The sequence below is a fragment of the Heterobasidion irregulare genome, assembly GCF_000320585.1.
Source record: "Heterobasidion irregulare TC 32-1 unplaced genomic scaffold scaffold_01, whole genome shotgun sequence".
Taxonomy (NCBI): domain Eukaryota; kingdom Fungi; phylum Basidiomycota; class Agaricomycetes; order Russulales; family Bondarzewiaceae; genus Heterobasidion; species Heterobasidion irregulare.
In genome coordinates this window covers 180,128-201,401 of record NW_009258197.1, presented here as the reverse complement: position 1 = coordinate 201,401, position 21,274 = coordinate 180,128, and the positions used below count along the sequence as shown (strand labels likewise).

General features: G+C 50.6%; 9 protein-coding genes across 9 annotated transcripts; 4 read left to right on the top strand and 5 right to left on the bottom strand.

Moving 5' to 3' along the window:
- Positions 1 to 129: 129 nt before the first annotated feature.
- HETIRDRAFT_307999 (uncharacterized protein) lies at positions 130 to 606 on the bottom strand (the record flags this gene model as incomplete). Its single annotated transcript, XM_009542207.1, has 1 exon — positions 130 to 606. A coding segment is annotated over one exon (477 nt), but the record flags the coding sequence as incomplete, so codon positions are not given.
- Positions 607 to 850: 244 nt separating this feature from the next.
- Positions 851 to 1,366, top strand: HETIRDRAFT_305884 (uncharacterized protein; the record flags this gene model as incomplete). Its single annotated transcript, XM_009542206.1, has 1 exon — positions 851 to 1,366. The coding sequence occupies one exon, from the start codon at positions 851 to 853 to the stop codon at positions 1,364 to 1,366; it is 516 nt and encodes a 171-aa protein (XP_009540501.1).
- Positions 1,367 to 2,135: 769 nt separating this feature from the next.
- On the bottom strand, positions 2,136 to 2,444 carry HETIRDRAFT_247607 (uncharacterized protein; the record flags this gene model as incomplete). The annotated part of the gene is made up of 2 exons (XM_009542205.1): positions 2,136 to 2,273; positions 2,346 to 2,444. Coding segments are annotated over 2 exons (237 nt in total), but the record flags the coding sequence as incomplete, so codon positions are not given.
- A 520-nt stretch (positions 2,445 to 2,964) lies between these two features.
- Positions 2,965 to 4,618, top strand: HETIRDRAFT_114020 (uncharacterized protein; the record flags this gene model as incomplete). Its single annotated transcript, XM_009542204.1, has 5 exons — positions 2,965 to 3,060; positions 3,114 to 3,867; positions 4,053 to 4,140; positions 4,189 to 4,207; positions 4,298 to 4,618. 5 exons carry the CDS (start codon positions 2,965 to 2,967, stop codon positions 4,616 to 4,618), a joined length of 1,278 nt encoding a protein of 425 aa, XP_009540499.1.
- Positions 4,619 to 9,336: 4,718 nt separating this feature from the next.
- HETIRDRAFT_165994 (uncharacterized protein) lies at positions 9,337 to 10,314 on the bottom strand (the record flags this gene model as incomplete). The annotated part of the gene is made up of 1 exon (XM_009542203.1): positions 9,337 to 10,314. The coding sequence occupies one exon, from the start codon at positions 10,312 to 10,314 to the stop codon at positions 9,337 to 9,339; it is 978 nt and encodes a 325-aa protein (XP_009540498.1).
- A 3,580-nt stretch (positions 10,315 to 13,894) lies between these two features.
- HETIRDRAFT_40609 (uncharacterized protein) lies at positions 13,895 to 14,260 on the top strand (the record flags this gene model as incomplete). Its single annotated transcript, XM_009542014.1, has 1 exon — positions 13,895 to 14,260. A coding segment is annotated over one exon (366 nt), but the record flags the coding sequence as incomplete, so codon positions are not given.
- A 662-nt stretch (positions 14,261 to 14,922) lies between these two features.
- On the bottom strand, positions 14,923 to 17,971 carry HETIRDRAFT_308358 (uncharacterized protein; the record flags this gene model as incomplete). Its single annotated transcript, XM_009542202.1, has 4 exons — positions 14,923 to 15,339; positions 15,389 to 15,525; positions 15,583 to 15,658; positions 17,864 to 17,971. Coding segments are annotated over 4 exons (738 nt in total), but the record flags the coding sequence as incomplete, so codon positions are not given.
- Positions 17,972 to 18,086: 115 nt separating this feature from the next.
- HETIRDRAFT_306326 (uncharacterized protein) lies at positions 18,087 to 18,419 on the bottom strand (the record flags this gene model as incomplete). The annotated part of the gene is made up of 2 exons (XM_009542201.1): positions 18,087 to 18,289; positions 18,347 to 18,419. 2 exons carry the CDS (start codon positions 18,417 to 18,419, stop codon positions 18,087 to 18,089), a joined length of 276 nt encoding a protein of 91 aa, XP_009540496.1.
- Positions 18,420 to 18,666: 247 nt separating this feature from the next.
- Positions 18,667 to 20,756, top strand: HETIRDRAFT_165992 (uncharacterized protein; the record flags this gene model as incomplete). Its single annotated transcript, XM_009542200.1, has 9 exons — positions 18,667 to 18,733; positions 18,791 to 18,955; positions 19,015 to 19,032; positions 19,089 to 19,238; positions 19,298 to 19,369; positions 19,427 to 19,569; positions 19,622 to 19,697; positions 19,759 to 19,901; positions 19,953 to 20,756. The coding sequence occupies 9 exons, from the start codon at positions 18,667 to 18,669 to the stop codon at positions 20,754 to 20,756; spliced, it is 1,638 nt and encodes a 545-aa protein (XP_009540495.1).
- Between the last annotated feature and the right edge of the window lie 518 nt (positions 20,757 to 21,274).

The window sequence follows — 21,274 nt, the reverse complement described above, 5'->3', positions numbered from 1 at the left end:
TCTTCCCCTTTTTGTAACATCCACATAGTGCCTGCGCCCGATAGCGAATGCGGTGCAAAGGAGTCATGCGGTGACGCAGCGGGCTGTACGACGCTCGCAAACGGGATTCAATACCACCTAGCCAAGCCGTTAGTATGATGCCAGCCTAATAACCACGCACCCAAACCCCAGCCTAAGCTGAGGCGGCTCGCCCCGGTTGCCCGCAGCCTTCCATGCCATCGCCACTGGCAGCTTGTGCTCCCGCTGGATGTCAAGATCAGAGAAGAACTTCTCCTCCTCGTCTGTGCGCGCGATGATGCTGCTGATCTTGTTGTCATTCATGTCTCCCACCTCCTCGTTCTCTTCTTCCTGGTTGGCTTCCAAGATCAAGATGAGTTTTGTGTGTCTACGAGCAGACAGAGCTACGACGATGAACCAGAAAATCCTCCTGCTCTTCCTGCGTCGACCGTCTTGGATGACCTTGTTGTTGATGTCAGGCTTGTAGCGTGCGCACGCGTACATGGCCTCCTTCATGCTCTTCTTGGTGATCAGGCGCAGGATGCGCATGGCCTTGGTCTGGCCGATACGATGCGCACGATCCTGCGCTTGCAGATCCGCATGGGGATTCCTAAACTGAAGCAATTAGTTGACACCAGCACAGACAGATGTGAGAGACTGACCAGTCGGCAGCTGCCGACCCCCCAACAGGCCCAAACGACCCAAACACACCCGCACCCGCACTGCCTGCTGCTGCTGCTGTGCCTTCTGCGCACCGACGTCCCATATCCCCATCTGCACCTTCTCCCACTCCAGGTCCTTCATCGACTTGGCAGGCACCGCGCCACCACCCCCCAAGCCCAAGCCCAAGCCCATGCCCATGCTCGTCCACTTCCCGCCTACTGGCATGCCGGGCTTCGACCCCGCCCCTGCCCCCGCCCCCGAGCCGAGCGCCATCCTCATCGTCCACAGATCATCAAATTTTCCTGCTCCCGCACCCGCGCACGCAGGCTTCTTTGCCCCGATGGTCGGCAACGTCGCAAGCGAGGATGTCGCAGTGATGGACGACATCGGGCTCAGCGCGGGCTGCGTAAAGGAGAGCAGGCGGCCCTGGCCCTGCGTGCCGTATGCCGCTAGGGTAGGCTGCATTCCCATGCCCACGCCCACGCCCACGCCCACGCCCATGCCCACGCCCATGCCCATGCCCGTGCCCATGTCTTTAGGAGTGCTTGGGGTAGCGGGAGAGGTGTACAGCGGCTGTCGCGCGGCGTACGCGGGCGTGCTGGTCGCAGCAACTGACGCGGGCGCGGAGGCTAGCATGTCCATGAGGCTCGGTTTGCCGCTCGGGAGCACGGGTGCCGCGGCGGTCGCGGATGGCGGGGCCGCCTGAAAGTCGGCAAAGTCGTCGTCTGCGAACAAACAAACGCGCGCGCGCGCGTCAGTTACCCCGCTTACGACCGAGGAGAGAGGAGGGACAACGCACTGTCCGCGAGGTTCAGGTTCGCGAGCGCAGGGAGCACCTTGTCCGTGCTCCCCACCATTGAGAATCCTGTTGCTCCTGGAGCCGTCACTGTCGCTGCCGAGACGCGCCGTGCACGCCTGCGACTGCGACTGAGACTGCGACTGCACGGTGTGGACAGTGAGCGAGTTGGAGCGGCGCGGGCCCGACTCGTATTTGCCTGCGTCGTACTCCTCGTATCCGTGCCGCGCAGTGTCGTCGCGGAACCCGCTGCTCCTGCCCGCGCTGCCGCTGCTTCCACCGCTGCAATCTGCACGAACAAAGAAACACCAGGATCGATTGTCAGTCGTTTGTGTTGTCTCTATTGGTTGCGCGTGCGCGCACTCACCTCGCTCGAACCTGCTCGCACTGCCGTCGTAGCTCCCACCGCCGCCGCCACCCAGCGAGTTGCTGCTGAAGCCGCCATAGCGCGAGCCGCCGGAGGTGAAGGAGAGCCCGTTGGAGCCCGTGCCAATGCATTTGCTCTTGTTGGCGTTAGCCTTGCGCCGCTCGACACAGATCTTCTCGATGTTGGAGAGGAGCTTGGCAAGCTCGCGTGAGCGGTTGCGGACTGTGGGGGCAGGGTGGGTGAGCAATGAGTTGGGGACGGATGGGTGGATGGATGGATGGGGTGGGTGAGGGTATGGGTGTGGGGCACACCGTTTATGCCCTGGTCTTTCTCTTTGTTGTCTATGTAGTGGAAGTTGCAGAGCATCTTGATGGCTGAGATGTGCGAGCAGGCGTCGTCGACGACGTGCTCGCTACCATGCTTGACGAGGTACTCAAGCAGTTGGAGCGCCTGCGTGGTCGTGAGCCCACGGTGTCAAGGTGGGAGGAAGGCGAGAGAGAGAGAGAAAAGAGAGGGCGGCACCTTGTATATATGCTGCCATTGGCGCACTTCTTTCTCCATAAACTGCGAGTATATGCACAGTATGATCTCGTTAAAGTTTTGACCTTTTCGAGTGCGGTTATCGGGGACTGATCAGGCAAGAGCGGGGAAGTGGGTGCTCACAAGTTGAACGTCCTAGATGCGGTGGGGTGGTGTGAGATGCATGGCTCGGATGGGATGGGAGGACGGGGTGGGGACGTACCCTTGTGCGATCTCAGTCATCAGCGTCAAGCTCGCTTGCTGTCCTTCCCATCCACGATCATCGTGTACTTCTTCCTCTGCTTGTACAGCTGCATCTGCAGCGCGCTCACCCTCACCGTGAAGACCTTGTCGGACAGCTCTGACTTGACGTCCTGCTTGAGACGGCGCAAGCGCTCCTCGCTGTTCCGCCTGGCCTTGAGGAATTTCCCAAACTAGCTGCGGTATTATTCCCTCCTCACACTTCCAACATCTCTTTTCTGTTTAGATCAGAGGTTATTGTTTGGGTATATACATCTCATTCCTGAATTGTTCTGGGCCACCGGCTGACCTTCTTGATTCCTTTTTCTAGATCCTTCGCATCAGTCTCCTCAGCCCTAACTCTGTGGCTGCAGATGGCTCCATGCTCTCTACAAAGGCCACAGGAACACCACCTGTCGCACGGAAATGGGGTGTCACTGTACTCACCCCAGGCGCCGTTGTGTTTGCGTCAATCATGGTAAAGTTCAGTTATTATATGTCCAATTGCATAGCTTTTCTGATATTATGCAGGCACTTTTTCTTCTTTCAACAGATTCCCATTTCAACAAAAATGGACAGCGTGCTAAGATCGACTACGAGACAAAATTCAATCATTATAAGGGAATCCTCCTCCAGGGTGCCACCAATCCCACCATCAAGGCGACGCTCGCGCACTTGAACCAGCGCGTTCTCTCAACCACCGTGCAAGCAAATTCAACATCGGCCATTTCTGTCGACAGGGGCCAGCAAGTTGGGAGCAGCATATCGGTATTGTTGATGAAGATGCGACTTGCCGACAATAATTTTACAGCGTACGGAGAGAGCATCGGCGGTGAGACTGGAGACAATGGAGAGGTTGGCATTGAAGATGAAGACCAGGACAGCGAGATAGGTGATGAGGATAACAATGACAAGGGTGCCGAAGAAGCAGAAGATGACCTCTACGGTGCAGACAACAGCAGGTTCGATGATAGAGATAGCGAGAAGGATAAGGACAGTGGGCTCCCAGCAGTCGCGCACCCCACCATCGCGCACCTGCTAGCTAGTGCATGGCATGCTGCTGTACTGCCTACCACAGGTACTCCGAACCTCACCACTCTCGTTGCTGCACCCATGGCTGCTGCTGTGCGACATCCTGTGCAGTCTGCAGCACCGCCTCCAATCAATGTGCTTCCACCACCCATGATCACACTTCTGGATGCCAGCCGCCACCAATCCAGTACAGGACAGGCTGTTGCAGTGTTACCTGTTCCCACTCTTCAGCCTGTCGATGTCACAAACGGCTGTTCGGGACGAGAGGATCCTAGGCCACAAATAATATAAGAGGATTAGAGAGGATGATCGGGACTGATCAGACTAATGTCTCAGAATCAGAGAAGACTGTGTGAACAGCAGTTCTTAGATTGGACAGAAGTGGATAGCCTAGGGCTTCCACACTGCGCCGCAGTATCTATAAATATATACAAGCAGATGCACGGACCAAGTATCAGTGGAACAGGAACGCGAGGTATAGTCGGGAGAAAGGTCCTACGAGTCCTTATCAAGAAGGTGGGAAAAAGTGAGTAAGCATAGGTGAAACGTTTCGTAACATTACCCCCCCCTCTAGGCCGTCAGTGCCAGAGACGGTAAGTAAAAGTTCAGGAAAAACATAAGCAATGCACGTAGTCCGAGTCGTGTAAAATAATACTTAGGGCACATATTCTCGCTGCCCACAGTCGAGTCATGACGCGATAGCCCTTGAGTACGGACGTCATGATACCCCACCTCGTTACCAACCATGCGGGGACTGCGTTCTAGAGCCGAGTCCCTCTTCTCATCATGGCAGTGGGTACCGGCCCAACGGATTCGAACCGTCGTCTGCCCCGGCAGTTTTACGTCGTACCGGACGTCAGCGTCTCATTCTTCAAGCACCTCGAGGACGCAGGACGATGGGTTGGGTGTCGGACTCGCTGGAGTCATACTCGACGAAGGGAAGGGGAGGTCGAGTTCGGGTAGAAGGGCGGATCAAGCCCAGTCGTGCGGGTATGACGTGGTAGCGAGGCGATATTTGTGCGAATCTATAGACGTCCCTTCCTCTGCCACGTTCCATGGGGTAAGCCCCCGGCATTGGGCGAAGTGGTGCTCCATTTGAGGCCGAAGACGAGGCACGAGATACCACAGCCGTGGTCGGCATGTGATATTCGGTGACGGGGGTGATGTCATCGGCGGGATGAAAGGTGTCCCGAAGGGGCGTTGTTTGGTCTAGACCTATGAGCTTCCTCTCGCCTGCATTAATGCGGGCGATGAGCGTTCCCTCCCTGATCTGCAAGGCTCGTTGTGCGTGTCGGACGAAGCTCCTTTCTTCTTCCAGGATCTCCAACGCCCTTTGAATTTCCGGTCTAGTTGGTCCTGATACAAATTCGGTGTTCGGCGTGCCTTCGATAAGCCCCATCATGTAGGCGACGGGAGTCATCAGATACGTTTCTCTGTCGGGAAATACGATCCCTTCGCTTGGTGTGTGGATAAGGGGTGGTGGAGAGGGAGAGTGGGAAGGTGAAGGTCTGTCGAAGTCCTCCGTGAGTAGTCTGATCATCTCATCCTGTCGTCGTTCGTCCTCGTCCAGTCCTTCTAGATACTCGCTGAATCCCTCTTCCGCTTCCCGCGCTGCTTGTTCTTCGTCTGTGTCCCATGGTACGGACCGTTCTTCTATTATGGACATCTCGGGGGTCGAAGGAATGGAGGGTTCGGTGGAGGGTGTTTGTTCGATGAGAGTGTCTTCAGAAGAGGGGTGGATGGACTCGTTGGAAGACATGTTCGTTGGGAGGATGAATGAGTGATTGAAGGAATGAAGGAATTGTAACGATTGAATTTGGGCTTTTGTATGTTTCTGACTTTGTTTGTCCAATGTTTGCAAGGGCTGCCCGTAATGGTAAATTATGATGTCGCGTGTCATATGCTTCCAAAAGTTCTTTAGCATTCCCTAGGTTTGCTCTCGTGACCCATTCATCCGCGGAGCTCGGGTATCCTTTCCAGTGTACTAGGTATTGATACCCGCGTCCTCGTTTCCTCTTGTCAAGAATTTCTTTGACTTCGTATTCCTCCTGTCCGTCTATGAGGTCAGGTGGTGGTTGTTCGAAGTTGGGGCCGTGTGCGGCTGTTTCTTGATAGGGTAAGATTAACGAGGCGTGGAATACGGGGTGTATTTTCCATGTTGGCGGAAGCTTTAATTTGTACGTCACTGGTCCTAGTTTGCTTTCTATTTCAAATGGTCCGTGTAGTTTAGGGGCTAATTTGTCCTTTGGGTGTGTAGTGGTAATGTTTTTTCCCGAGAGCCAAACTTTCTGCCCTGCTTCTAACTTGACTTCGTTCTCGGCGGTTTTTCTTTTCATTAATTCTGCCGCGACTTCCAAGCTGGCCTTCGTTTCTTTTCGAAGTTGTTCTAGCCTTTCTAGCCTTAGTTCCACTCCGGGGATGTCGGACCTTGGTGTGATTTGGGGTACGAAGGTTGGATTGTAGCCGTACATGAGTTCGAATGGTGATTGATGCGTGGCTGAATGTTCCCTTATGTTATGTGCGAATTCGGCGTATGGTAGTAGTTCAGGCCAGTTTGTTTGCTCGTAATTGCAGAATGCTCGCAGATATTGTTCCAATTCTTGGTTTACTCTTTCTGTTTCACCATCTGTTTCGGGATGATAAGCGGTTGATAACGCTGTCGTGACTCCTAACTTCTTCCATAGTTCTCTCGTGAATCGAGCGGCGAATTGTGGACCTCTATCAGAGATGATCTTTTGTGGGAGTCCAAATCGTCTCCAGACATTCTTCATATAGAGGTCGGCCGTTCCTTCGGCGTCTATGGTTTTGTCGCATGGAGTGTAGACGACTCCTTTAGTGCTTCTGTCCACCGTTACGTGTATCGCGTTATATGGTCCGACTTGTGGAAGATCCGTAATGAAGTCCATGGTGACTATCTGCCAGGGTCCTTTTGGTATTTCGTTAGGAATGAGTGGGGTGCGTGTGGGGTGTGTGATATTCTTGGTGTATTGACACGTTGCACATCCTGTTACGTACTCTTTTATGAACGTGGACATTCCTGGCCACCAGAAGTTATCGGACACTAAGACATAGGTCTTCCATCTTCCCGGGTGTCCCGCTGCTGGTGAATCGTGGTACATTTTCGTGATTTGTCTTTTAAGTCCGTCGTCTGGTGGGACGTATATTTTTCCCTTGTGCCAGATGAGATCGTCTTCATAGTTCCATTCTTGTAGGCCTTTTGAGAGTGCTCTGGGTCCGGATGCTTTGATGAGTTCCATCGCATCTGTTACTTCTTTATCTTTGGCTGTGACCTCTCTTAGCTTTCGTCTCAGTTGGCTGTCAAGCATTTCGATTGTTCCTCGTCCTGTTGCACTTTTGACGAACATTTGAGGTTGTAGTAGTACCTGGTTTTCGTTGTCAAATTTTACCCCCTCTTTCAGGTCTGGACGCCTGGACAGAGCATCGGGTCGGTGAGTAACGCCCGGTTTGTGGACGAGGGTGAAGTCGAAGCGGGAGAGGAAGAGTGACCAGCGTGCCTGGCGGTGGGAGAGAGTTCTGGCGGTAGAGAAGTACAGGAGATTTTTGTGGTCGGACCAGATCTCGAACGGGTGTCGTGCACCTTCAAGGTATATGCGCCAGTGATCGAGGGCGTGGATGACAGCAAGCAGTTCCTTATCGAAGATGTCGTAGTTCCGTTCGGCCACATTAAATGACTTGGACAAGTAAGCGATGGGGTGCCATCCGTCATTGGGCGTTTCTTGTGACAAGATGGCTCCCGAGGCGAAGTCTGAGGCGTCAGTCTCAAGACGGAATGGGCGATTACCGTCCGGATAGACAAGGACAGGAGTCGACGTGAAACAATGCTTTAGTTGTTCGAATGCTTTGTCCCTTTCGGGAGTCCATTCGAATGGAACATCTTTCTTTGTAAGGTTGTTGAGGGGTCGGGCCGTCGTGGCGAAGTCTTTGATGAACCTGCGATAGAAGTTTCCAAAGCCTAGGAAGGATTGTACTTCTTTTAGGTTCTTCGGGGTTGGCTAGGCAGCGATTCCATTAACCTTGACGGGGTCCATAGATATATTGTCCGCAGAGATAATGAATCCGAGGTATTCAACCGTGTCTGTTTCGAAAGTGCACTTGGAGGGTTTCAGGAACAAGTCATTGTCCAAGAGTATTTGCATGACTTGGGTCGTTACGCGTCGGTGTTCTTCGATGGTTTTTGTGAATACCAAAATGTCATCCATATAGACTGCCAGGACTTGTGCCACAATGAGGTCATGGAAAATGATATTCATCATTGTTTGGAAAGTGGCGGGTGAGTTACAGAGACCGAAGAACATCACGAGACATTCGAACAAGCCGAATTTGGTCATGAAGGCCGTTTTCCATTCGTCGCCTTCTGCTATGCGGATGTTGTTGTACCCCCATTTTACGTCAAACTTAGAGAAGATCCTCGCCTTCGATTTGGCAATGGTTCTTATTACGTCGTCAATCAGGGGTAGTGGATATTTGTTTTTTATGGTCCATTCGTTTAGTCTCCAATAATCTTGCACTGGTCGTAGACTTCCTTCCTTCTTTTTTACGAAAAAAAAGGGTGACGCTTGCAGAGATTTAGATATCCTAATGGTTCCTCGTTTTAGGTGCTCTTGGAGCATCTCGTGGAGTTGGTCTTCCTCCTCTTCCGTCAGCGGGTACAGTTTACACCCCGTTGGCTCCCATCCTGGTTTCATATCGATCTTATGGTCCCATTGTGAGTGTTCTGGGAGTCGCTGTGAAGCTTCCTGACTGAAGATTTTGGCGAATCGTTTAAGTATGTACGCTGGAACGATTTCCTCGATAGGTCGTTCCGTTTTTGCCTTGTTTGCCTCTTCTGCCAGCTGTTGCGATTTGTTTCCGATGGAACCGATATGAATTGCTTCAAGGGGGTGTACTTCTAGTGGGTTTTGATAGTACCATTCCTCGTAGAATTCGGAGAAGAAGGTATCTTCGATTTCGCCTTCTTCCGGATCGTCTTCTATTCTGGAATATCCGATTGTTCTGTTTTTTCTTTGCCGTGCAGGCGTCAGTGCTTGTATGGTAAACTTGGGTCGGCTGACTAGACACGTGGTAGCGCAGTTTGAGAACGTAAGGTTGTTTTTTACCCAGTTTATCTGTGGGTTATGTTCATGCAGCCAATCTGTTCCCAGGATCACGTTTTCGCCTCCTAAGTTAGCGGCTAGTAGTTCGCATTGTTCGTCGTGATAGTCGCCTTCTTTATTTGTTATTCTCATAAGCACGCAGGCTTTGTCGGTGATTTTTCCTCCATCGTTGGCTGTTCCGTTTACGTTAAACACAGGGATAGGCCTGTCGATCTTCTGCGTTGGTATGTTATTATTGAGGCAGAATTGTTTGTCAATAAGGAGTCCTTCTGCTCCCGAATCGATCAATACTCGGGCTTCGGTGGTTCCTCCCCTATGTTTTAGATGCACGTTTATCCTCATAGACGATTTCTGATTGGATTTCGTGAGCCGTACGAATGTTTTTACAGGGGAGTCTGGGATAGGTCTACGGTACACCGGGGCCGTAGGCCTATTTAAAAATCCGATTCCTTCTTCTTACTCATCTCGCTTAACTCCTGGAGGAGTGCTTCCTGTTCATCCCATCTCATCTTCCCGATAACCCTTTGGATCTCTTCTCGGCTAATCTCATGCTCCGTCTCACGTACAGGCGCATCCGGTCCGGGTGCGTGGGCTTGGCGAGCTGCGAGTCAGGCTCGGAACGGGTTAGTCGTCGCCACGCTTCTACCTTGCGTCGCAGCGCCTCCCTGAGCACTGCCTGAAGTTCCTGCCGAGAACGCTCGGCCATAGCCGCTTCCTCCGCCTCCCATCCTGCCGCCGGTCTGAGCCGAGCGGTTCCCCATCGTTCCACTACTCTGTTGAACATATCTAGCTGACCCTTCATATAACCTAGACGAACCCCTGACAGGGCATTGGTTTGCCATATGTCCTTTCTGGCGACAGTAGAAGCACCCACCCTCCATCCTGAGGCGGTTGCGCTCTTCGTCGGTGAGGGTTGTTCTGACCGAGTCTACGGCTATGGGTACGACGGAGTTGTTCATGGAGGAGGGAGCGTTGGAGGAGTTGTAGCGGAATGGGTTGCTGGATCGAATGGTAGCTGAGGGTACGGAGCTTTTTATACTTTGTAGCTCTCTCCACTGGTTATCAAACCTTCGGGTGTACTTTACCCAATCGTCCATGGTCGTCGGCATGTCAGGAAGTCTGTAGATTTGTTTGAGGATTTCCGGGTGTATGGCCCGGCGGAAATAGTCGATGGTGGATTCGAGATCGAACCCGCTTTCTCCTGCCGTCATAAGATAGTCCGTGACAAATTCGTCTGCTGACCGCTTTCCCATTCTCATCGTGAACAATTTCTGTCTCGCCTTCTGTTCGAGACTTTCATCTTTGAATGCGGCGGCCAGTTCTTTCAAGAAGTCCTTGAACGTTCCCCATGCTTTTCTCGTCTCCGTCGGTTTGTACTCCTGAAGTTCCCTGTCGAAATAGTATTTCTGTGCAAAAAGTGACGCCGTTCCTTCCCTCATGTATGATAGCACCATCAGGGTTTTATCCTTGTCGGTGTCATATTTGGTTGGGTTGGCGAGGATATACATGTGACATTCGTATATCCATTCCCTATATTTCGACCTTGTGCCGTCGAAGTCCTTCGGTTTGTTTCCTCTGTCTGACATTTCGTCTTCGTCGTCTGTGGTGTCTGTTGTCGGTAGAGGGTTTGGTTGTGGGTTCGGGTTTGGGTTTGGCTGGCTTGGTCCTGCTACAGGTTCCGGGTCTTCTTCGTCGACCGGGGTTAATACTCCTGCGGGAATTGGGGTTTCTTCGATATCTTCTTTGGGGATATTGATCGGTGATAGAACAGGTTTTGTTCGGATGGGGGAATCTATGGTTCTGAGGGGTGCCTTCCTGTCTTCCCAGGGTACTAGTGGGGCGTCGACTGTTTTTCCGCTGTTCTGTCCTCCTACGTAAACCCAGTTTCCCTTGGATGTCCTTCTGATCGGTTGTCCGAAATGGACAAATGTGTCAGAATGTTTCAAGTAGTCCGTTCCGTGTGGAACTCGCCCTACGCTTCATCCTGAACCTTTGGAAGTCGTCTTGTTAGATCAAAGAGCCCGCGCTAGTCTCGACCTGATCAAGGTTCGAGGGTCAAGGCAACAGCAGCTCATTCTGGCCGGGTACAGTATTTCTGCTTCTAGTATAGTACCGTACGTAACGTCGAGTGCAGTTGTTTCGGTCGTACCTCCACTGGGTTGATTACCAGATAGAAGTATTCTACAACCTGAAACGACCCACACTGAAGTGGAATCGTCCAACCGTTCGCTCGAAGTGTATAGTAACTACTACGGTCGACGGACGCTTGTCTTTTGGGACTGCCTAGCGCCGTATGTATCTAGCCGGTGTTCTGCTGCAAGGAAAAAAGGTGGAGTAGGATTGTGTGTGGAGAGGCTATCCAGATGTCATGAACGGCTGTTCGGGACGAGAGGATCCTAGGCCACAAATAATATGAGAGGATTAGAGAGGATGATCGGGACTGATCAGACTAATGTCTCAGAATCAGAGAAGACTGTGTGAACAGCAGTTCTTAGATTGGACAGAAGTGGATAGCCTAGGGCTTCCACACTGCGCCGCAGTATCTATAAATATGTACAAGCAGATGCACGGACCAAGTATCAGTGGAACAGGAACGCGAGGTATAGTCGGGAGAAAGGTCCTACGAGTCCTTATCAAGAAGGTGGGAAGAAGTGAGTAAGCATAGGTGAAACGTTTCGTAACAGTCGATGGCAGTTACCCCTCAGCCTTGCAAGATCCAGAAAGCGGAGGTTCAAAGAAGAAGAGACTGGCAAAGAGCAAGGCTCCCACTATGCCATCTGCAAGAGCTGTCTGCTCGACACGATCACGTGGGGCCTCAGGGAAACAGGCAGGTAGAGGGTAATCCATGGAGGTTCATGTATTGTCTTAGCATTTTCATATGGACTATGTTTCATGTATGGATTGTGACACATCAATAAAGTGCTCTCAAGAATCCTTAATCCATTTCTTGAATCTCACGAACTACATGTTTATGCATGTACATCGAGACTATTACATGCTGCATAGTAGCTCAGATTTTTACGATATATTTAATAACGTAGGCTAACTAGAAATAGCTCTTTGGCAGAGCGGTTTTATTGTAATGACTTACATGTACCAACTTAGTAGCACCTAGATGACTTAGGTTCGATTCCCGGCCTGTACTAATATCAATCTGTAGTAAGCACCTCAGTAGTAGACTTTCATAAGCTCTATAAGTAAGTATCACTGTAAGTAAAGTAAGTCAGTATCATGGTAAGTAAAGTAAGTAAGTATTACGGTAAGTAAAGTAAGTAAGTATCACAGTAAGTAAAGTAAGTAATTATCAGTATCACAGTAAGTAAAGTAAGTAATTATCAGTATCACAGTAAGTAAAGTAAGTGAGTTAGCTAGTCAGCACTACTGATGAACAAGCAAGCTTACCGGGTCGGCTGTGGCCAGATACTTTTGTGGTCCTATTATGTCAGGATCCTGATCTCATGATGACCCACATCAAAATTGGCATTATGACTCATTATAATGACCATCAGCCTGGGATCACGATTGAAATTACCAATCCAATTGCGATCCTCGTCGTGATGGCATCATAATGTCCTATCTCCTTTCTCATAATGCATCATAAGGGTCCCGTGACATTAAGGCCTTATGATCCATTATAAGGGCTTATCATCAAGGTTTATTTTTTCCGACATGGGGCGGTCATGTGATACTTGGTCACAAGTGACATTTTTCGATCACGATGCCCCAAGCCACATTTTGTTAAGTTCCTTTCTTCTCACATCATTTCACAATGCCATAGGTGACTGTGGCGTTCACCATGCATACAAAGAACTTTCAATGTTGATTGAAAAAATGTCATGTCAAAGTTGATACTACTACGTCGACCCCGACGATACACCAATCTAAAGAGAGTGGAAGGGCAGTATCTCGCGTGGCAACACGTGAAAACCACGTGAGAACCCGAGCGCGAAGCGCGAGGGGCCAAACCTGACAAACTGCGGCGATAGCCGCGGCGAGCGCGAAGCGCGAGGCTAAAACAATTACTTTATTGGCCAAATTATTATTTTCTCTTCTCCTGATTAAAGCATTTTCTGCACCAAAAATCCAAAAAGGGAACCTGACAAAATATGACAAAATCCATAGAGCACAAGGCAATATATTCTGACTCTAACCATCAATGTACCTTATATTCCCAACTCAATACCTGCTAAATCTATGCATTCTGTGTATATGTCTTTTACATTGGTGGAAAACTCCAGGAACATTACTCAGATTAGATTAAAATGTCCAATAACCTATAAGAGAAGTGCAATGAAACTAATAGGAGCACATACAATAGGAACACACACAATAGGAGCATATACAATGGAAGCACACATAATGAGAGTATACACAATGGGAGCATATGTAATGGGAGCACACACAATAAGAGCACATACAACAAGAGCACATACAATAAGAGCACACATGATAGGAGTATGGGAGCATACACAATAGAAGCATACACAATCGAAGGACACACAATGGGAGCATATGCAATGGGAGCACATACAACAAGAGTACAAGCAATAGGAGCATATGCAATAGGGGCATATATAATCAAAGCACACACAACTAGAGTACATTTAATAGGATCCTACCACACATAATAAAAGCACACCCAACCAAAGCACATCTAACAAAAGCACATGTGATGGGAATATACACCATGGGAGTATACACAATGGAAGCACACATAATGGGAGCACACTATATGTAATGGGAGCACATATAATAGGATGTCAGAAAAAACGGTTGGGCATTATGATGCCGAGTCTTGGTATTATAATACATTAAGTTCGGCATCATAATTCCGATAACTCAATTTACCATGTAGAGATCGGCCTGGAGGCCATCACCAAGTCAGCACCAGGGATAATAACCAATTGCAATTCTCATCGTGATGGCATCATAATCTATCACAATACCCTGACTCATTTCTCATAATGCATCATAAAGTTCCATGACATTAAGGCCTTATAATACATTATAAGGGCTTATCATCAAGGTTTACTTTTTCCGACAGAGCACACCTAACTAGAGCATACCTGATAGGAACACATATGATGGGAGTACATACAATGGGAGCACACATGATGGAAGCACATCCAACTAGAGCATATCTAACAAAAGCACACCACATACAACAAAAGCATATCCAACAAGAGCATACCCAATAAGAGCATATCAAATGAGAGCATACCCAATAAGAGCATACCCAATGAGAGCATACCCAATAAGAGCATACCCAATGAGAGCACACTCAACAAGAGCATACCCAATGAGAGCACACTCAACGAGAGCATACCTAATGAGAGCACACTCAATGAGAGCACACCTAACAAGAGCACATTCAACAAGAGCACATCCAATAGAAGCATATACAATAGTAGCGTACCCAATAGGAGCACACCTAATTCAAGCACACACAATGGGAGCATATATGACAGAAGCACACACAATAAGAGCATATACAATAAAAGCATACAAAATGAGAGCACATATAATAGGTAATCAAGTCACAAGTATATAGCCAACAATAGATTACACACAGACTACATACAGACCACACTCAGACTGTAGGTAGCCTATAATCAATGCATAGTTTGCAACTAACACGGAATATTTCAATCCTCATAGTCATTTAAAACTAAACTACAAAACTCAGATTCAACCCTAACCCCAAGAAATACTATTAAGCACTGTGCAAGAGTCGCGAAGCGACGGGTCGGAACTCGTGAAAATGTGTCCTAGATGAAGATGCACGCGAATTACTTGTTTCCAACCGACTCTTTATGAGATAGGAGGGGCAAGCACGGGGCTAATTACTATGCAGTTATCATCGTCGTGTCAGTATCCTCAACCGCACACGCTCTCAGGATATCCTCACAATTGCTTGTCGTTGACCACACGGGAGGTCCATCGCCCGCACTTCCCGACCATTTTGAGACATCGCGTGCGCCAGGTCACTATATATCGATCTAGGCTCCTGCGGTACATCTTGTACTCGGATGGGCTAAGGCTCCTGAAGTCATCGTCGCTGTCTGAGGCGGCAGAGTCGTCGCTCATGTTGTCATCGCCAGTATGCAGACAGCGAGAGCAGACAGACGGCTGCCACGCAAAGCGGCTGCGGAAGCACGGCCCCGTGCAGACAGTCAGCGACATCGGCCGCAACGTCAGCAGACATGCACCCGCGTCGAGAGCAGACGCCCACAGAGGAGTGCGCGACGTAGACGCAAATCCAGGGGGCGCCTCAATTTCAAGCCAAACACGAATTCGAGGTGCCAAAGCATGTGGCTGGCATCGTACTCGGAAATCGGCCAAAGTGAAGGCACCACGGTCGAAACTATCCATGGCTGATTGAACAGCTTTCCAGCCGAGTCGAGGATGACGAAGTGGGGTCGGACACTGGAAACGAGGATTGGTAGACTGTCAAATGGATATGAATGGCGGGTAGAGTTCTCCTCGGTGGGGTCGGCATTGAGTGGCGAAGACCGATTGGTCGAGTCTGGCTCATCGAATCGTTTTATTGGACGAAGATCCTTGTCCAATGGAAACAATCGATATTCAAAGACCTCACCACCTTCATAAATCTACACAATCGTCGGAGAGAGTTATCGCGGAAAACGAGGACAGACAAACCGACTCGATAGGAGATTGTTGGATCGGACTTTTGAGATCTATCATGAAATAGCGAGCCCAGACTCTGTCTACCATTTCAGGGGGTGGGAGAAGCAGCCAGCGGTTGCTGTCAAATGATTCCAACAAATCTTGACGAACTGCAACCAGCGAGGCTCATGAGTAACCAGGGAGGCGTCAACGGCGGCACGACACACGATAAATCATGTTCGCCTCCACATTCAGCTCTAGCGACGAGTACTTCATCCCCCAGTGCCATTCGAGGCGCGTCAGCTGCACCCGGCGGTCAACGGTCGGATCACGACGCGAGAGGCAGGACCGAACGCACCATCCCGTTGAACTGCCAGAGGCGCGGGTTGAGCAGATAACACGGCATGACCGATGGTCCTGATTCCTGTGTGACGAGGCATCGTTTTGGGTCTGCAAGTACAGAGGTGGAATTGGAGCGGGGGTCTCCGAGCTTTCGGGATGCTGGTCGACATCTCGGAAGGTCACGACGTCAGCGATAAGCCTGTGAGCTTTCTGAAGCCCGCGCGTACTAGAAGTATCAGAAGGGATTGCGTCCCTGACTGTGCTATTGTTTTTTGATGGATCACTGATATCTTGGGAGTTGGAAAGGTCCAGGGAACCTGTTGTGTCACTCCTCTTAAATGGGCTTGACCACCTCAACGGAGCGGGTGCTGTGATGCCCATCAAACCGTTTCTAAGAGACGTACTCTTGCGAATGAGCGTTGTTGAGATGAGGCGGTTGAACAATCAAATGGGATAGTCACACCGAAGGAAGAATTAGAAGGTGGCACAATGGCGCACAGTCACATGATAGATTTGGACAGCACCAAGCAGAGAGTCTTTGTGTAGCGTCGACATGTGAAGTGGCCAGTCGCCCATCGGCATGCTCGACCGGACTAAATCCACAGCGCGTGCAGGAGTCGCACGAACCAGGTCAACGAACGACTAGCGGGCACCTCAGTGTTTGTCCGACGGAGCGCGGCGGTCTTCCAAAGTGACGGGCACCCAGCCATGCGCACGCAACCAAGATAGATGCAAGATCAATAGATGCGCATTCAAGTGAGAGGTGTGGAAGCCTCAGAGAAGTAGACTTCGCACCAAGGGAACGAGTTCCCGGGCACCGACTCCGTGGATAGACCAGCACTTAGAGGAAGCCCATAGAGAAAGCGCGAGTACCAAAGCTACGCGACACGATGAAAGCCCAATCCACAGAACCGAAACTTGACATATTAAGGTCCAGTACACGTAGCATCGCCGTCCAGAATAGATACATCACACAGCTCGTCCAGTGTCTGCGGCAATTCGTCCGCATAACCCCCTAGCTGGCCGTCATTGAGCACGCGCGCAGCCCACCCCCCGCGCTTCCTGACACTCTCCAAACAAGAAGACCGCCAAGCGAGCGAGAGACGCCTGCGGTGGGCCCCATACTCGGTCTCACACAGTGCCTCGGACGGACCGAGGCCGGCGCGATCTCCGCCGCCCCCAGAGCCACTAGACGCGCCGCTATCGACGCCGCCATTTTGACGGCGAGCGCACAGCGAAGCCCCACAGGATGACCTTCTTCGCGCGCATCTATAGCCAGTGAGGTGATCAGCATCTGTTGTCACAGTGTCTACGCGAAACGGCTCTTGAAGCACGGACGGAGGCAAGCCCATGGGCGCAAGCGGCGCCGGAGGGGCAGCCTCGGACATGCGTCGGGGGATGGTAGTTGTAGAAGAGTCCAAGGTGATGATGCAAACGTCGAGTGCGGCTCGTATCTGAGCCACGTGCCATAGATGCGCTCCATGTAGTCAAGCATGAAAGTGGCTTCGCGCTCAGACACCGGTCAGAGTAGCTTGGCCACCTGCGAGAGCCCTGAGTGCCCCGATGTGATCTCGTGATAGAGCTTGACGCCAGCATCGCAGATGACGGAGTGGGGATTCACGCGCGATACCAGAGTCGGTAGGGTATCGAATGGGTACGAATGGGGCGTGGTGGCCGGCGAGGACGTTCCAGTTACATCTGGCTGATCGAATCGGTCAATCGAACCAAGGCCACGCCGTAATGGCAATAACCGATATTTGAAAGTGTCAGCACCTGCTTAAAGCTAGACGTTCGTGAGATATGACTCTGGATGAAACAGGGGAGGATGAACCGTCTCGATGTGCGGTTGTTGCTTTGCACTGGTGGGGGCTTCCATAGATTTCTGGCGGCGGTCCCACAGTTTGTCGACCATCTCAGGCAAAGGGAGGAGCAGCCATCGGTGGCTGTCAAACGATTCCAACAAGTCATGATGGACTAGATCGAGGAGAACATCAGTGATGGTTGAGGCGCATAGACGGTAAAGCACACAATATATTCGATTTGCTTCTGTGTCCAAATCGAGCGAGCTGTATTGCATTCCCCACATTCATTCGAGACGCGTAAGCTGCAAAAGAAATCGGCGATCGCGTTGACAAGCGGGGGCAAAGGAGAAGGAAAAAAGCAGACCATCTCCTTGTTGTCCCAGAGACGCTGATTTAGCAAGTAACATGGTTCGACTCGGGCCTCCGACGCGAGCTCATTCGTCACAAGGCAATGTTTGATGTTTGAGATGGCTGGTTGCGGAGCTGGAGAGAGTGTTTCATTAGGAGTTACAGAGCGTTGGTCCGTAGGGATAACTTTGCTAATCCTCGCGAATGGAGTAGGGACGTTCGGATGATGATCAACTTTTTCAAAGAAGGGAAATCAGTAGGTATAAAAGGCTATCAATGAGGGTCTGCGCACTCAACATGTGTGTAGATTCGGCCTCTCTCAGCCTCTTAGCTGGGGTTGACACCCTCGATGGTGTGAAATCCCTGCTGCGCTTCAGGCCCGGCCGTTTAACGCCCGAATCTATGGACCGTGAGACACAGTCGGCGGATTGTGAGTCAACGTCTTTTAGAATCAGTGTTTGAGCACATGGAACGAACGGTTGGAAAAATATAAGCATACCGGTATTGCCGGTATTGGTTGAAGAATCTGCAATGCGCCCACTCCCCTTCGATAGGCTTGACCCAATCAACATCTGGGATGCCGCGCTGCTCGAGGAGCCCCACTGCTCCCTCGGTCGTCGCGGCGCAGACTAAGTGAGATCGCTTGCTGCCACCCGCGATGTGCTGACACGTGACCGTGACCGTTGTCAGTCAGACAGTCTGGTGAAACAAGAGTCAACCTTGTCCTAGCAGCGGGAATAAGACTCGGCGCTCCCTCACATCCTGCCCTTCGCAAAACCCGTCCGCGAACCTCAAATCTTATTGCAACATTATCGCACGATGGAAACGCAACCTATGAAAGGGTTGACATTAGCAGACAGTGGGGGGAGCAGTACAGACCTCACAAGTGCGTCTATGCTCGTGCAATTTCCTGTCATCATCTCCTCACTGGTTCATCGCTAAGATAGTGATAGTGGCCCTAGTAACTCCAAACGCAAGAGGTCTAGCTCCGATTCGGTACTCGTGGGCGTAAAACACCGCCGCACAACGAGCTGGGAGCAGTCTCCGATGCCCAGCGGGTCAAGTCCAGTGAAAAGTATTGTAAAAGCAAAATCTCCTCTTCACATAAGTATGTAATCTCCGTCTTGTATATCAATTGCATGCGCTTATGAGCCAGCTGCATAAAAGTGGAGACGGGGTACACCCGTACGTTGACCTTACGTCGCTTTTTCTCTGATATACTGAATCCTCGAATCTTCAAGATGTGAACTTGAAACGCAAAAGGTCTACATCAGAACCAGCGGTTTCCAGCCTAAAACGTCGCAAAGTAGCAAGCAGCGATCAGCCTGTAACGTGGAATAGTCGAGCTCCCGTTAGGAGTAGCAGTGAACAAGATGGTTCTAATACAGCAGGTGTGTGAATATTTTTATTTGGGGTCTGATAATATCGGCCTATCTCTTTGCACGACAAGATAGTGAGCGTCGGGTTAGGGACTCAGGTCAAGCCCAAAGCATTGGCGGAGCAGATACTCCAGGGATGCCATGTACGTCTGTGTTCGTGTATTTCCTCATCTTGCATACTGATATGTTGCGAAATCAAGCTATGAGAGATCACAATCGAAAATCGAAGCGCTTAGTAGCATCCACGCAGGTCAAGCGATGTCTTCTAACGCAAGAACTCTCCTCAGAAGCTTCAGTGTCATCATGCTATCTATTGAATCAACGCTTGTGGAATAGTGAGCTGGTGAGATCAACAGAGCATCGATTTGAGGATTGCTCTGACTGATTTTGCATAGTTATCGCGTCTGGAATGGTGGTGGGGGATGGAATCCAATTCACTCGATCCGAGGACGGAATCGAACAAGATCTACCGTATGCGTCTCTGTCGTTTGCACTGGTCATCGATTGTCACTGACATCGTGTGCGGCCACAGTACGGCGCGACTGGTTGAAGTCGTTTGATAGTGAACGATGGTTACTTGTTCCCTCTCCCGAAATGATCGAGAAATTTGGGGACCTCTGCGACAAATTCCTCTTCGGTTCAGGAGATGGTTCAGATCCAACCCTGATTGATGCGGTCTGTCTCTGATGTTTTGATTCAGGTCTTCTCATCTAATGATACTTTCAGATTTACGATGGGGCCGAAACTTTTGAATATCGATTGCTACCACTGGACGATGAACTTCGATCGTTCAATCGAATTGATTGGCCCGACTCACCTAGTGAAACAAGCTTTCCGGGTATCAGAAGTGCTGTCGAACCGCGAAGGACTCGTCATTTTCATCCGTTCCACACCTTGCCAACTCTCGTTTCTCGTGCCAAACCTCACTTCGTCATCTGCGACACTGCTGCGAAGTTGTATCAACGAAATACTTTTGGGGTTGAAATCGAAGATAAATTAAAGTCGGTATGGCAAGGGCATGATTTCAAACCCTCCTCCATGATCTTCTTTATAACAGAGACCTATGGCATGTGGTTCACGCGTGAGGTACCCGCCCAAGTTATCTCTGCTCCCCGTGTCTTTGTCCCTATCACCCCTCTTCATCCCTACATAAATGGCTCCCAGAGACCTTTATCCTCCGATACATCCTGTAGCGGGCCATGCGTTCGCAACCGATTTGCATGGATGCCTACTTGTTGTGCGCGCTGTCGAGGGAAGAAGGACGTCTCTTCTGGCGACCCAAACTTGGTTTATTCCGATAGCAATGAGGATTCTGACACTGGCCATCAGTCTGATCGGATGGCCCAATATCGGGCATACCTCAGACGTGCCGCTCGTCGTATCCGCTCCTGGCAATTGTGTTGTGTGCAGCAGGTGATGAAGCGAGGGAGATGGACTTCCCGCGTAGTCAATGATAAGCAACTGGGGGGTTATTCTGAAAAAGCGGGTCGGACTCTTACAAGAACTGTATGCGTGGTGCACCAATTATAAAGCCACCACACCTGATTCCTGACAACCGTCGAGTCCCCGTGGGGTTTGCCCCACTAGAGACATACATGGCAAAGCAACCCTTTCGACGGCTCAACATGGCTTCTCAACTGAGGAACAGCCACGATTGACCACGCAGGCGTGGCAGCCACAATTCAAACATTTGACCACACTCGCTTTGTCACACTTCTACGCCTTGTCTCAGCCAAAGCTGCTTGGCATTGGCTGCCACCATCGATGCTCATTGTCCGTGCTAGGGCGGTGGACCTGTTGTCCACCGTCCATGCTGCCACAGGATCTGTGCGGCCACATCTCTCTTTTAAAAGCGGCCTGGCCATGGCTGTGTCATAGGACATTCCTCCTTCACTCTCATATCTCCCCTCTATCGTTCCATCCCTTTTCGCCTCCCCTCCATACTCTGTTATTTCATGTCTTCATCGTACCATCAGACTGCATCGGTGCCTTCTGTGGCATCCCACCGTCTACGCCTGAAACCATCCTTCCGTGGGTCTATCCAGGAC